The following is a 16431-nucleotide window of genomic DNA, read 5'->3' on the forward strand; positions in this document are numbered from 1 at the left end:
ATTGTCTTCAGACACCCGTGATCATTCTAGCGACCCCTTACATCGAGACCCCAACCAAGACTACCACAGTCCACATTCCCACTGAATACCAGGACCTCAGTGAGGCATTTATCAAAGAAAAGGCCAGTGGATTACCACCTCATCGGCCCTACGACTGCGCTATCAATCTGCTTCTGGGCACTATGCCACCCCGAGGAAGGGTTTATCCACTATCACAGACTGAACAGAGAGCTATGGAGGAATACATCCAAGAGGCTCTACAACAGGGCTACATATGACCCTCTATGTCCTCAGCCACCGCAGGATTCTTCTTTGTTGAGAAAAAGGGAGGAGGGTTACGACCATGCATAGACTACAGGGGTCTAAACCAATGCCTTATCAAGTATCGTTACCGTCTTCCGTTAGTACCAGTCGCTCTAGAACAACTACGCGCTGCTACCATCTTCACAAAGCTGGACCTCCGTGAGTTCCATAAAATGTGAGTTCCATAAAGACACCATTTCATTTCTGGGGTACATCATCAGCCTTGAGGGGGTTACCATGGATCAAGTAAAAGTAAAGGCAGTAGTAGACTGGCCTAAGCCTGCAACCGTGAAGGAGCTACAGAGATTCTTGGGTTTTGCCAATTTCTACAGAAGGTTCATCTGAAATTTCAGCTCCATAGCAAACCCACTGATGTCCTTGTTAAAAGGAAAGCCCAAACACCTGCCATGGAACCCAGCTGCCCAAGCAGCACTAGATCAGCTCAAGAAGGCCTTCACCACCGCTCCCATTATCAAGCACCCAGACCCATCCAAACCATTTGTGGTGGAGGTCGACGCATCAGAGTCAGGCGTAGGAGCTGTTCTCTCACAGCGTTTCAGAGAGGGGCCCAAACTCCATCCTGTGGCATTCTTCTCACGAAAACTATCACCTGCCGAAAGAAACTACGATGTGGGCAATAGAGAACTTTTGGCCGTTAAGATAACCCTGGAAGAATGACGACACTGGCTGGAGGGAGATACACACCCTTTCGTCATATTCACTGACGACAAAAACTTAGAATATCTATGTACTATTGTTTACGTTTCCGACCTCAATTTCGGCCATGTCCCGTTTTGTTATGTTTGCATGATCGCCTGACCCTTGCCTGTTTCTCGACTACGAACTTTGTTTACTCCTCTGGATTATACTGCCTGAATCTGCCGCCCGCATCTGCTTCCGTATTACCCCAGGTACATGATGATATGAAAGAGGAGCGTCAAGCGCTCTTGAAATCTCACTCCATTAGTGTTCCTCTCCAGAGTTGGCATTACTTACTGTACTAAATAACTCGCCATGTGTTATTAAGCTTACAATTATTGCATGCTGTTTAATATGGTAAGCTGTAGATTAATTGGTTAATTGTTTTGGATGATGAACGTGTAAGAGCACAATGGGTATATTTATGATGACTTAAAGAGAAATTGCTGACTTGAAACCCTAGATGTAAGTAGGATGAATCAGTGAATGAGCTTGTACTGGTAGGATGCAGTTGTCATGGTGACAGCTGTTAAAGGTGACCTCACCCTACTTAACAAGACCAAACCCTCTGGGGGTTTTTCTGCTAATGGTGTGACATCACCCCTTATCTAGCACCCACTGCCACGGCAACAGCCGATGACTGGCAACTGATGTTACATTGCTGAGTGCTGAAAAGGTCCTGCCGACTGTAATAAGGATGGTGTGATAGGAGGTTTCGGCGGTGGATCGCTGCAGGGACTGATTTCAGGGTGGGGTTGAGAAGTGAGAATCTACTAAATATCATGTTGTTGTCATATGACACACACAGACGTTAGAACACACATTAGATTTTAGCCATTTAGCACAGAAAATTTGGAAAGTTATTTTTCTTATGTCTAGTTTGGATCAGTCAGGAAAATTGAACTATGGGTAATAGCTAGCTGTGTGCTGCCATATGACCAGTAAACTAAACTACCCTGGATGGACCTTATTGATACATTGATTGATTCATTGATTCTGTAAATAGCTTCTTGAGAGCTAGGCCTAATTTTTTATTTTATTTTACCACAGTGTATTACCTAGAGTTCTCTTTTAACCCCTTTCGCCCCGACAATAGCGTTCATTCCAGTGGCGGAATGGAAAACGACTTAAGACATTTTCAATTAGTATAAACAAATTAATTATTGTATCGCCGCAGTTCTGGTACAAGATTAGTCAGGACACTTGTGGCTTTCTGTGTGTACAGTTTTATGTCTGTGTGCTTAACTGCTGGTGAGCAGGAGGATGGGAAAGGGGCGGAGTTTGAGCTGTCTGCTGGGCAAACAATTCACACCTCTCCACGAAAACATTGAGCCAGAGATAAATCGGAGAGCACGACTAAAGCTTTTTTGATAGTAAAACACCGTATATAACTGCTACAATATTATAACATTTAAACCAAAGATCGGACTTGTATAAACATTTACTACCTTACATGACCTACATAGACGAAAATCCAGTTCGCTCGCAGTTTTATAAATCATACATATTTCCATCTGTATAAAGTCCATCAGCTTTATTGAAGAAAACAAATGCAATGCTCCATATATAGTCACAAATGTCCTCTTCAAAATGCATTAAGTGTTTTGGTATCCCACCCCTCTGGAAATTAGTAATTAGCCATAAACTAAACTGAGACAACATCTAAAAAAAGCTAATCTGCTTTGGCTATGCTGAACAACCTGCCTCCTAAATTATAATCGGGCAGTCTAACTTGATTGACACCCACTTGGACTTGGACACCCAATTGTAGATACTTCTAGCTTTCAAACAAGCCCAAACTCGACATGATTGACCACTCAGAGGCTGAGAAAATCAAACGCGTAATCAGCACAAACAAACCTTTTACGCGTGCGTCTTGAGTTGTGTGTCAGCAGTACAGGCCAATCAGCAGAGCGCTACAGGGCCATGCAGAGAAATGGCATCAGGAAATGGCAGCTAATGGCAGCGGTCTTCCTGCAAAACTTTATATAGCAGGTTTTTGCATGTTTGGCAGTTTTTTCTGATCGCTAGTTTTCTACTGGTTTTCGCACCGCGTGTGATTTATCGGCGTCTTATAGCGGCGACGTGCTCCCGAAAAAGCCTGAATGCGTCACAGCTTCTGGAGCAGTTACTTCCGAGTGGCTCTTTTTTTTTTTTTTTTGGAGGAAGACTATGTGGATTGAGTTGAGGGGCTCTATTTACACCCCCCCCCCCCCCCCCCCCCCCCGAGAAGTCAGAGGAGAGGGGTCACTCGTGTGTCTATCATTTGAGCCATTCGGAGAGCAAGTGCTCCTTCACCTGGGGCTCTGGCACTATTTTTAATAAACATTATATTTTATAAGTATGTTTCAGACGTTTTTGTATGTGTTAAATTACACATTGTGTAACAGAGTTCATGCTACTGCCATTTGTTTTCATTTTGTGCCATTTGGAGAGGTTTGGTGCCATTTGGAGACATTTGGTGCCATTTGGAGAGGTTATTTTGTGCCTTTAAAAAAAAAATTGCTATTTCTAGAAGTCTGCAATATTTAAAGGCTTTGTGCCATTTTTATAAGCTTTGTGCCATTTAGAGAGGTTTTATGTCATATAGAGATGTTTGGTGCCATTTGGAGAGGTTTTTACCTGTGTTTGGATAACCTTATACACAACTTTAGTGGTTAGAGATAACTTCCTCATATTTTGGGTGTTCATGGACAAGTACTTGGGGCATCTTTGAGACCAGGAATGGGGTTGATATCAACATTTGCTGTGAAGATATAACATTTGTGTTAAAAGTGAATATTTTATAGTAAATATTTTTTAAATAATTAAAAAAAAAAATCTGAATGTATTGCCCCAGGTAGGCTAGGTCAATGAAGAAATACTTGAAATAACTGCTTCTTAAACATATAAGGCTTAAGTGTCTACTTTCATATGAGCCATTAACCCCTACTGTGGTGTGTGAGATCACAAAACAAATCAATGCTGAACACAGGTACCCCCAAAACAGACAAAAATGCAATTTTTTGGCTAACGGTAAAAGAGGTTAATATTACGTAGGACTGTTTGTAATGCCGCTGCAACCCGCTTTGAAGGAATTGTGAACAAAATATAAACAATTAGTACCAGGATAAAGTCTTTCCAGAAGATGAATGAATGAACACAGTAATGTATCCTACAGCATCACATTGAGTATGCTCCTATGTTAATGAATGTGGACTTTTGTTGTCCTGCATCTGTATAACTGACAAGTGACAGTAAACATTTCATGAAATAGGTACATGAAATGGGTACTGTTTGCAGCACTGTATATTTGTATATTTTCAGAACACTACAGCATTTAATAACATGTCGAAGTATGATATAACATGTTAACATACTTGTTGAAGTATGAATATATTTGGTGTTCTTTATTCTTAGATCATGTCCTTCAAAAAAACAACAACAAAAAAAACCTTGATACCTAAAGGCTTCAGAGGCTTTGGTGGAGGCTTTTTTGATTGTTTGCCAATCATGTTTTGGATGCTAAAGTTCATTGTCAAGATGATTTTGGATCATTTGTATGCATCGACCTGCCAAGCAGATTTGGACTTCTGTGGGTTTGAGGTCAGGCTCAGCGGTTTAACTGATTCCAGGATGTGCAAGTGAAGAGATGAATAACCTGATTACATGCTTGTATACAGTCCAGTAGGCATTTGATTAACCCTTCATGTTCTGCGCCTTTACATAGAAACAATAATAGAGATGATTTTTGCATGATTTTATTTTTTAATTGAAAGATATTTTAGGTTGAAAACAATTTAACACCAAAACACATTATTCAATTTTCTTATAACTGGCAATCTTGAAATGGAAAGACAAGAGATTCCACTAAATAGCAGTCTACCACAGAGATCTTCCAATTTACATGTAATTAATACAGGTATTAATGATGCTATGGAGACCATAGCTTCTGTTAGAGATTTCTTTGGAGTGTTGGTAGTGGTGTTCAGGCAACTTGGGCAAAGCCCACCTGGTTGTTTGCACGGTCAAACACAGAGTAGTAGGCCCTGAGGAAGACGTCACCGAAGATCCAGAGAGGCTGGTTGTTCTGAGAGGGCAGGTAGGTGGGAGTAATGTCAACGGTGCAGTAGCCACTCTGGTTCTCCTGTGAAGGTACAAACAATATAATCAGGCTTACAAGTTCCTCACTGTTTATCTCAGTATTTGTCAGATCCTGTTGGTGTATCAACATTTGGATAGAGGAACTTACCTGGATGTAGGCAGAGGGACCCAGAGGGAAAGCCACTCCACTGATGGTGAAGGTCAGAGTTGGGAGACTGCTGATATTGTTACAGTTCACGACATACTGTAAAAAGATATGTGGAAGATGTTCAGGCAGATTTGTTCGTACATTCTCTAAAGATATTCAGGTCAGCTGTCTGTAATAAGGCATCAGTAACACTGACAGATTAGTACAACTGAAAAGATGCTCTGATGCTCTCACAGGACTAATAACCTCTGGAGAAATATTAGTAATGGAGCAATTTTTTGAACATCTCACAGAGCACCAATAATTTCATTATTTGAAAATGGAAAGAATATGGCACAATCATGGCTTAGTGGAGGCTGTCCACCAAAAGTTAGTGACTGGACAAAGAGGAGATGAGGCAGAGAAGCAAACAAGAGGCCATGGGTAACTCTGGAGGAGCTGGAGTGATCTGCAACTCAGTTGGGAGAAGGTGCTTATAGTACACCTATAGCCCAACTGTTCATTGTACAACTATAGCCCATACATTCTGCAAAGGTGTTCTTTATTACAGAGTGGTGAGCCATATTTAATAATGTTGAAGAGTCAGAAAACTTGTAGATTGTCTGGTCTAATGAGACTATTTAAGTGCTTGGTTTGGTGGAAACCCAACAGCGATGGTGGTATTATTAAGTTAAGAGCTACCTTTGGTCTCATTTCTGACTGATGTTCTTCTTACTCACTCACTGACTGTTGGAAGCTGGCCTCATCTAGAGAGAACTGTGGTTGTTACATATTCTCTCCATTTTTAATAATTGATGTAATGGTGCTTATGCTGGATGTTCAAAGTTTGGGATATTTTCATTGATAAGAACTTTATCCAATTTTACAACATGGTGAATACTTACATACTTACCTTATAACTTTTAACCTTATTCAAACTTTGACATTTTTTTACATTTACATTTTACATTGCAAATAATTTTACTAATGTTACAGATTCCCCCCTCAATTTTATTAATTTTTTTATGTGAGTACCTCGCCGTAACTGTCCTGCTGAGCCCCAATGTACTGCATCAGAGAGGACATGACGTTGCTAGGGGCGGTAAGGCTGGGGGTACCGGTGTCCACAATGGCCTGACAGCCACCATACTGAGAGCACCAGCCAGTCTGCTGTCCTGAAACCTGGAACCTGAGCCATATTAATGTTTATGATTAGAAAAACATTCCAAATAATTATAAGCTTGACAGTAGAGATTGTTTCAGTGATGAATACTGAGATGTATGAGTAGTTTTCAGAATTGTCACTAATTATGTTGTTAGTAATTCATAAGAAGCTAATTATGATGAATGGCACTTACTCCTGAATGCCAATCTGCCAGTAGGTCTCAGCAGTTACTGGTGTCCAGGAGATCTGACCCTGATACATGTTGGTGTCCACAGCACCAAAAGCCGCCTCACTGCCAGACCCTCCAACCCTGAACAATCAGAGCCATACAGGTTTAGCTAGTAATCCATACCATTGCAACAACAATTAATAAAATTTATATATATATATATATATATATATATATATATATATATATATATATATATATATATATATGTGTGTGTGTGTATATATATATATATATATATATATATATATATATATATATATATATATATATATATATGTGTGTGTATATATATATATATATGTGTGTATATATATGTATATGTATATATATGTATATGTATATGTATATGTGTGTATATATATATATATATATATATATATATGTATATATAATATGCATGGTCAAGTTCACATAAGAGTTATATCATTAATGTTACGATGCTGTTTCTGTAATTTTTGAATAATAGCTCTTGCTTACGGGCTCAGATAGATCCCAAACAGGTTTTGTTCGAGGAGACCCTGCTGCATCATGTTGTCCATGAGGGGCATGGCATTTCCGACAGCAAGAGATGGGTAGGCCAGACCAAGAATTCCATCAAATGGAGCCTGTAGGAAGGGCTGGCTTGGCTCGTTAGTGCTCAGACCGATCTCCTGATTAGGGACTTGGATTCCAGCCAGCTAACAAAAGTAAAAAAGACAAATGCTGTGTTCTAGGAGCTCACACATGATTTACACCAACAAAAGTGCACGTGAACACAGAAATCATATTTGTTGGAATTTATATCAGTCAGCTAAATTCGACCACTTAAATATCAATGATAAAACACGTCATTGCAATAAGGTCATTCTGCCGAATTCTTAAAGTGAACGAGGGAAAATAATTTGACTGGATATCACCTAAACACACCTCTTGATATTGTATTCATTTTAACCCAGACCCTTTATACCATCACAGCAATATTGTTTTTTTTTTTTTTTGATAATGGTGAAAATAGGGACTTTCCTCTCTTATAAATGTATACCATATGCAGCATGGAACATAGAATAGTCATAGTCATAGTATATCGTTTAGGTTTATATGTGATAAAATATGAGCTTGAACACTCACAGTGACAGTATCATAACCAAAGACGCCATTGAGAGCTCCAGCTCCATAGGGCAGGTAGAAGGTTTGGTTGGTGCTCTGGTAGGTGGAGGACTGCTGAGGGTTGAACTGTGTTTGTGCAGCTGATGAGAGAATTGCACAAAGCTATGTTATAAATATATTTTTTTGCCTAATTGCACACACAGGATGTCTATAAAACTCCCTGGTGTCAGTGTTTCTAATGCAGTACTGTAGTGGTGTGTATAGATACAGTATGAACTTACTGCATGCCTGGGTGCTGCAGTAATTAGAGTTGACCCACAGATTGGAAGAGCCTGTGTCGAAGAGCACTTGGAAGGACTGGGGTGGTGTGCCTACACTGATCACGCCAAAGTAGTATGACTGAAACACAGGTGTTGAACTTATTAGATTAATGCATCTGCTGGTTTAAGAAGTAAGATTGGGATTGGACTTACATCAGCATAGGTCATGGAAGCAATAGTGGAAGTGGCCAGGACCTCTGGGGGCTGATACTTAAGGGCTGGATCAGTGTAGGGCAGATGGATGCCCTTCTCCCTCAGACGCTCTTTGATGGACTTACCCTTTATCAGGGGAACCCTGCACAGACACACAAAGCCTTGGATAAACGCAACATAAATCCAGCACTATTCACAACTGAAGACTAGTGCATAAAAATTAAAAAGAGAGATGAGAGTCTAAAGACATAGACCTTACCTGATAGCTGCCTCCGAGAGGACGAGGCAAGCCATAAGGATGATTAGGCCCTTCATAGTGATTCTTGTTCTCTCTTTGCCCGAATGAACACACCGACCATTCGCACAACGCAAGCTTTTTATACACACACCAGTCGCATATCATTATGCATATAAACTTTTCTTTACATGCGCCAGCACTTTTCTGTCTGATGGAAACACTCACCTAATGCCAGGCTTTACTGATAAGACACACAAACAAGATTTTTACCAGTAAAGGGATGGAGCCAAATCTAAGATGGAAAGCACTAAAAAAAATGAATCTAAATACATCCTAATTAGCTATATGTATCCTTACGTTGTTTTTTTTTCTAATGTAGTTCCTTTGAAAATATACCCAAAAATCTGAACATTATGTATTGAAGTACTGTATATTATGGTTACTAAGTTCTGGTCCACTGGCAAAAATAATCGTAATTTTACCATTTATTCAGTAAGGAATAAACCATTTCAGGGTGTGCTGTTATAGGAAATTAATCAATCAAATGATGTATCCTGACACAAAGCAGAGTTCCTGTTACCACCCTGAAGTTTATCATGCTATGTATGTATAACAGCATGTTCTGAAGTTTTTCATTTCACTTATATGAATGGTAGGTCAAATTATTTAATCATTTATAGTTACAGTTAATGTTGTGGAACATCTGTGAGGCAGGTTAGTTCATAACAGTGCATACGAGTATAGAGTAAAGAGTGGCACAAGAAAGTGCCATGCCAACAGCTAGACAAAGGAAAGGGAAAGAATCAACTTTAAAATATCAAATTAATTTTCAAAATATGAAGAAAAATTTAACTGAATGTGGTTTTTTTTTTTTTTTTTTTTTTTTAAATAAATTTTTTATGACATGGACCCAGTGCTTTCCAATATAAGGCTATTTTAAAAACTTATTTTATCTTCCATATCTCTGTGGAAAATCATTATATGTTGATCTCTTCTATGAATACATAGAGCTTTATCAAGGTCACTACATCACTACATCGTTTCTTAAATGTCTTGCCAAAAGTAAAAATAATAATATTCTCTTATCTTCATCGTAAGGGAAAATTCTGTCTGTTATCAGAAACAGCACAAAATAGAAAGCCCAAGGTTACTGTTGCTTATTTAAATTTCTAGATTTAGCAGGTATTAATGTTACTATAACTGCACAGTTGTAGAATAATTTTTAAAAAGTTTGATAACCAATGGTGGATCATCCATAGTGGTACAGTAGGTGTCTCTTGTATAAATATCAGTCATTCAACAAAATCCTAATCATCATAAACGCCTCCTTCACAATTCCATACATTTTAAATTTCATCAAAATAATAATCACATCTTTAGCGTGGCCATGCATGCTCACTGCCCCATTTAGCACTATAGAGTTATTATTGCACTTACTGGTTAAAAATAGGAACCAATATCAAAAAGCACTTATAGGGGACCATTGTGACAGAAATCATGCTGCCCCATGTGTAGGGGAGAAACAGCGGACGGGAAAGTTTTGCTCGATTCTGTTTGTTTAAAACCACTTTGCAGCTGCCAAGATCTTGTTTTATAGCAAATCGTCAGAATGAAATGTAATTAATTTCCACAAAAGACAAAGTGTAAGTGCAGACAGTGTGTTCATGATGTACAGAACTGAATATAATGTAAGATATGTTGCAAAGATTGGGAGATATGGATGTCCATACAACGGAAATATTGTACATGTGGAAAAAAAGTCTTCTTTTCCCAGTGCTCAAATTGTTTAGACAAGTGTCAGATCTTTTATGTTGTTTTGGAGCTGCTAGACTGCATGCTTTATGTTCACAAATTTCAACTGCCTCTCACAGGGTTACTCTATGCTCTGATGCTCATTGGTAAGTAATATTATTAGTTATAATAGAAATGATGATGAGGGACAAGGACCGTGTGATGTGACGCTGTAGTCCGTGTTCGTCTTCATTGGGATTTCACTGCCAAATATCAGGAATGTTAATAGGCTGAGGAAAGTAAACGTGCATATCCTGGATCACCCGAGCCTGCATCAAACTGACAGTAAACCCTTTCATGCACTTTTTATTCTTGGTGTATTTTTTTTAGAGCAGTCAAATTGCTAACATGGCATGGGGACTATTAGTAGGTCAAATTTATGTATCTTGTATTTGCTGTAAGACTATAACTCTCCAGCATTAAATAAGATGCTAACATGGAAATACTTGGTGTAGTCAGAGTAAACAGAGGTAGCAACTCTGTATTTAGAGGTAGCAACTCTGTATTTCTCTTGGATGTTTGCCATTCAGATTTTTTACTTTAAAGGTCATTTTGAAGATGATTTTGGACCAGGATGCAAAACCTGTGATTTTTAGGTCAGCTAGATTTGGCCGAGATGAAACAATAAATAAAAAAGATGTGGTTCAACAATATCCAGGCCAGTGGAGTCAATATGCAAGTGAAAAGATGAATAGCCAAATCTACTGTGTGTTTGATTAACCGTTTATATTATACATGCTTTTACGTACAATGAAAACTAGTGACTGTAAGATTTGCTTTGTCGTTTGCTTTATTTGAAAGATTGTGTTATAACACCTAAAGTGGGGCGACATTTTTAAATATGCATCTTCAGTAAAACAATTGAACAGCAAAATACAGTACTGTGTTTGCATATAACAGAAAATTTTGAAATGGGGTAAAAAAAACAAAACAACAACAACACATAAATAGAAAACTTTTGGCTAATCATAGTCTACCATAGTGATCTTTCAATGTCCATGTAATTAATACAGGTGTTGATGATGCTAAGGTGACTGATGCTAAGGTGATCTTCCATTAGAGATGCCTTTGGTGTGAGTTTTTGGGAATTTGGTATCACTGGTGGTGTATATACACCCTGGGTAAAGCCCACCTGGTTGTTATCGTGATCAAACACAGAGTAGTAGACCTAGAGGAAGCCTTCACCAAAGATCCAGAGAGGGTGGTTGATCAGATAGGGCAGGTTGGTGGGGCAGATGTTCATGGTGCAGTAGCAACTCTGGTTGTTCTTTGAACATACAGTATGCACAAGATAATCAGGCTTTTGAGTTCCTCACTGTTTATCTCAATATTTCTCGGAACCTGTTGGTGTATCAACAGTTTGAGAGAGAAACTTACTTGGATGTAGTCACACACGATCTCCTTCCTAGGATACATCATCAGACAGATGGGGGTCACCATGGACCAGCGCAAGATCCAAGTGGTGGTGGAATGGCCCACACCCCGAACCGTCAGGGATTTGCAACGGTTCATTGGCTTTGCAAACTTTTACCGACGGTTCTTTCGAGACTTCAGTAAGATAGCACAGCCCCTGACGTCCCTATTGCGTGGCAAGCCCAGGCAGCTCCTTTGGACCCCAGCCGCCCAGGAGGCGCTGGACAACCTCAAGCGTGCCTTCACCATGGCCCCTATTCTTAGACACCCTCTAGACCCTCCGTTGTGGAGGTTGATGCCTCTGAGGCAGGGTTAGGGGCCATTCTCTCATAGAGGCTCAGAGATAAGCTCAAGCTGCACCCCATAGCATTCTTCTCCCACAAGTTGTCACCAGCAGAACGCAGTTATTATGTGGGGAACCAAGAACTCCTGGCAGTTAAACTGGCCCTGGAGGAGTTTAGGCACTGGTTGGAGGGTGCCACCCACCCGTTCGTTATCTATACAGACCAAAAAGTCTTAAGTAGCCGAGGACAGCCAAATGTCTTACGCCCTGCCAGGCCTGCTGGTCCCTGTTCTTCTCCAGGTTCCAGTTTACCTTATCATACAGGCCAGGAGCAAAGAACACTAACACTCTGTCATGAATCCACTGCCCTGAGAGCCGAACTGACCACGGAGATTATGTCCTTCCCCCCTCCTGTATTGTTAGCGCCATAGAGTGGACTCTGGACCAGGCCTTAGCACGCTTCCCCAGGTCATGAATCCCGGCAGCATGTCCTCCCGGCAAGCAGTTTGTCCTGAAGCAATACCGACTGGAGCTCATCACATGGGCCCACACTGCACTAGTGATGGGCCACGCATGAATACATCGTACCCACCGACTACTGGCTGAGAAATACTGGTGGCTCCACATGTCTAGGGAGTACAGCATGTTGTATCCTCGTGCTCCACATGCGCCCAGGCTAAGGTACCGCGTACTATCCCAGCCGGTAAGCTGGTGCGCCTACCTATCCCCGTACGCCCGTGGTCCCACTTGGCCCTAGACTTTATCACTGACTTGCCAGACTCGCAGGGGAACACCGCGACACTAGTGATCATCGATTGTTTTTCAAAGTCCCTGTGCCTCATTCCACTGCCCGCCATCCCATCTGCCTTTGCCACGGCCGAACTACTATTTCAACATGTGTTCAGATACTTCGTTATCCCGTAAGAGATCGTGAGTGACAGGGGGCCACAATTCACGTCTCGAGTCTGGGCAAGCTTCATAGAGAAGATGGTTGTCATCGTTAATCTTACCTCTGGTTACCACCCCCAGGCCAACAGACAGGTAGAACGGGCTAACCAAGAAGTTGCTAGGTTCCTCTGAACCTTTTATGCCACCAACCAGGAGGACTGGGGCCAATTCCTCCCGTGGGTGGAGTACGCATAGAACTCCTTGCGACACTCCACAACCCAGCTCACCCCTTTTCAGTGTGTCTTGGGCTACCAACCACCTCTATTTCCCTGGAACGCCGGATGAATGGTTCCAGTGGAGTGAGCAGGTCTGGGAATGCGCACATCAACATTTGGTGCAGGCCTCATGCACCGCCAAACAAAAGGCGGACCGTCACCGGAGGGATCATCCCAACTACCAACCTGGGGACAGGGTGTGGCTTTCCACGAGAGACCTAAAACAGCCACTCCCGGGCAGGAAACTTACCCCTAGGTATATCGGCCCCTTTCGAATCCAGAAACAAATTAACAAGGTCACATACCGCCTGAACTTGCCCAAGCATAGCCGCATCGCCCCTTCATTCCATGTCTCTCTCCTTAAACCAGTATTACCGGGTCCCTTGGCCACGGTGGTGCCAGGTGACTCCCCACCCGGAACCGTTAGAGATCGAAGGCCGCCCAGCCTACCGCGTCCGCAACATCTTAAACTCCAGATGTAGGGGAAGTAATCTCGAGTATCTGGTGGACTGGGAGGGGCATGGCCCAGACGAGCAGTGCTGGATCCCGTCCCAGGACATTCTGGACCCAAACCTGCGCAGGGACTTCCATGCCGCTCACCCAGCTAAACTGAGACCATGGAGGAGAGGGAGGCCTCAGAAGGATTCGGCTCCCGGAGTGAGCCCTTTGGGGGGGGCTCTGTCACGTTGTGGTGAACTCATAACTACAGTTCCCAGAATGCAGTGCCAACTACAAACATGGCAGACGAGATCTACACTTACCGGCCACGCACGTGCTCACGTTCGCCAGAGTACTGAGTGTGAACACCTGTGCTTCATCATAGGTTATAAAAGGCCTTGTTAACTTCAGTGCCTCGCGAAGTAAACGCTCAGTAATCTTTCCTCTGTCGTTCACCAAGCCTTTTTCTATGTTTCGGATTTCTACGGTTTTCGGATTCACCACCTGTATTTGGATTACGTTCCCCTGCCTAGCCCAGTCTGGATTGTTTGCCTGATCGCCTGACCTACTGCTGTCTTCCGTGTTTCATCTTCCGCCTGATCCTCACACTCTAGTCCCGTCCGTCCGCGCTTGCTCCAACCAGGTATCGTAACACGAATGTCTGTGCTCTGGATAATCAAATAAATATCTCATTATAAAGCATTATTTTTTTTGTTTGTTTTTAAAATATATATATATATATTTGTGGAATTTACGCAGGCTATATATTTAGGTGCAATTTTCTAACCGTTGCTTTATAGTGCTGTATATTCATGCATTATATTGTGGATTAATCCCCTCTTTCCTTTATAGTGCACTTTTCTTTAATCTTTCTGTCCCTTCCATGATCTAACTATCTAGTCTCATCTTCTACCATTACATAATTTATGCAGGCACATGGCGTGCAGTGCTGCATGTTGTGTGCGTTAGTGTGTGTGTGTGCGTGTGTGTGTGTTTGTGTGTGTGAACTCATATCTCTCTGTAGTTCAGTTTATGTATATGTGTCATATCTCAGCCCAGCCATGACTCGGTTTCCCAAGAAGCAACACCTACTTCTAACATGGCCGCTGAGAACTACACTTCCCACACACGCATGCGCTCACCTTCCCCGGAGTTCTGATCACACACACCTGCAGCCAATCACTTCGCACTCTCACCACAGCTTATAAGAGACTTTGGTACATACAAACCTTGCGAAGTAAAGGTTCAGCTGATTAGTTTCTCTGTCGTTATCCAATCCTTCTACCGTGTTTATGCAAAGTGACTTTGACCATTGTTTACGTTCCTGACCTCGATTTCTGCCTTGCCCCGTTTTGTTTTGTTTGCATGATTGCCTGACCCTTGCCTGTTTCTTGACTACGAACTTTGTTTACTCCTCTGGATTATACTGCCCGAATCTGCCGCCTGCATCTGCTTCTGTGTTCCCCACGGTACGAGAGAGATTACTTTGCCTTCAAATGGAAGCAGCGGGGGATCCACGGTGGCATCAAGCCGTTGAAGGCCACAGTCGGATTATTAGCAACCAGAGACAACAGCTAGCCTAGCTGACGGAGCAGGTGTCTAGGCTAGCTCAAGCCGCGCCGGTTGCTACACTGACGACTGCTCATTTTCCTCCCATACCGGCACCAGAGAAATACGACGGAAATCCGGCACGCTGCCAGGGTTTCCTCCTCCAGTGCTCTCTGTTTTTCTCCAGCTAGCAAGGCATGCCGGAGAGTCAGAAAATGATCCATTTCATGGAGCTATTGACCGGGAGAGCTCTGCTCTGGAATGGGAACAGGGAGACAGCACCATCACTACCATGGATCAACTGACGGAGCAATTTTGGCACGTCTTTGATCACTCTCCCAACAACAGGGAGACCGGGGAGGAACTACTGACCCTGAAGCAAGGGACATGCTGTGTTGCAGATTATGCTTTAGAGTTTCGTACTGTAGTGGCCAGGAGCGGATGGAATCAACCCACCCTCAAGACTATGTTTTGTCAGGGATTGAATCCAGACATAGTGACAGAACTGGCATGTCACGATGATCAGTAACTCTTGACTCACTCATTAGCCTGGCTAATCACCTAGACCGCCTGCTACAGAGCCGCCGCCCAGTATGCAGCGAGGCAGATCTTGCGGTGGAAAGTCTCCCTGCTGAAACCATGCAGCTGGGTCAGGCGCGGGCTAACACAGAGGAGAGAGAGACGGCATCGCGAACTTCGTTGTTTCTACTGCAGTGAGGAGAAGCACTTCGTCTGACAATGCCCTCTCAAGCAACGCCGTGACGTAGAAGACAACGGAGCGGCTAAGCTACATCAGCCAGGGGTGAGTTTGGGTCCTTTAACCCAGAGCGCATTTCAGTCTGCATTCTTGCTGCCGGTCATAGTAGAATACTCAGGACTATGTTGTACTTTAGAAGCGCTGATTGACTCAGGAGCGGTGGGGAATTTCATCGACCAGACCACCATACAGCAGCATAATATCCCCGTTCAACCACTAATCACACCACGCTGGATTCAAGCCATTGATGGGGCCCCCATTCGGGGGGTTCATCACGCATTGTACTGAACCACTCAACCTCCAGACCAGCGCACTCCATCAGGAGAGCATGGTTTTCTAAGTCACAGTGTCCGCCGAACATCCGGTGGTCCTAGGCCTCCCCTGGTTAGCACACCACAACCTGCGTATTTCCTGGACTCACAAGGAGATCACATACTGGTCCCCCCATTGCATTACACATGGTCTCCAGACACCCGTGATCATTCTAGTGACCACCTCCATCGAGAGCCTAATCAAGACTACCACAGTCCACATTCCCACTGAATACCAGGACCATGAATATATTTGGTGTTCTTTAGTCTTAGATCATGTCCTTCAAAAAAAGACCCTAGATACCTAAAGGTGTTTTTTTT

At 42.5% G+C, this 16431-nt stretch overlaps 1 protein-coding gene across 1 annotated transcript; it reads right to left on the bottom strand.

Moving 5' to 3' along the window:
• Positions 1–4726: 4726 nt before the first annotated feature.
• Positions 4727–8533, bottom strand: LOC124628081 (gastricsin). The gene is made up of 9 exons (XM_053678125.1): positions 8428–8533; positions 8169–8310; positions 7977–8094; positions 7717–7835; positions 7087–7286; positions 6571–6687; positions 6248–6401; positions 5234–5329; positions 4727–5128 (listed from the first exon to the last, which is right to left on the bottom strand). Exons 1-9 carry the CDS (start codon positions 8481–8483, stop codon positions 4970–4972), a joined length of 1161 nt encoding a protein of 386 aa, XP_053534100.1. The 5' UTR covers positions 8484–8533; the 3' UTR covers positions 4727–4969.
• Positions 8534–16431: the final 7898 nt, after the last annotated feature.

Source organism: Ictalurus punctatus, chromosome 4, assembly GCF_001660625.3.
Source record: "Ictalurus punctatus breed USDA103 chromosome 4, Coco_2.0, whole genome shotgun sequence".
Lineage (NCBI taxonomy): Eukaryota > Metazoa > Chordata > Actinopteri > Siluriformes > Ictaluridae > Ictalurus > Ictalurus punctatus.

What these genes read in the sequence shown, in the direction of transcription:
- LOC124628081 (XM_053678125.1), bottom strand. Translation starts at nt 8,483, where the DNA reads ATGAAGGGCCTAATCATCCTTATGGCTTGCCTCGTCCTCTCGGAGGCA. An exon ending in CTCTCGGAGGCAGCTATCAG is followed by an intron (nt 8,311 to 8,427) that starts GTAAGGTCTATG and finishes GTGTCTGTGCAG; the next exon opens with GGTTCCCCTGATAAAGGGTA. An exon ending in AGCAGGACAGTTACGGCGAG is followed by an intron (nt 5,330 to 6,247) that starts GTACTCACATAA and finishes ATCTTTTTACAG; the next exon opens with TATGTCGTGAACTGTAACAA.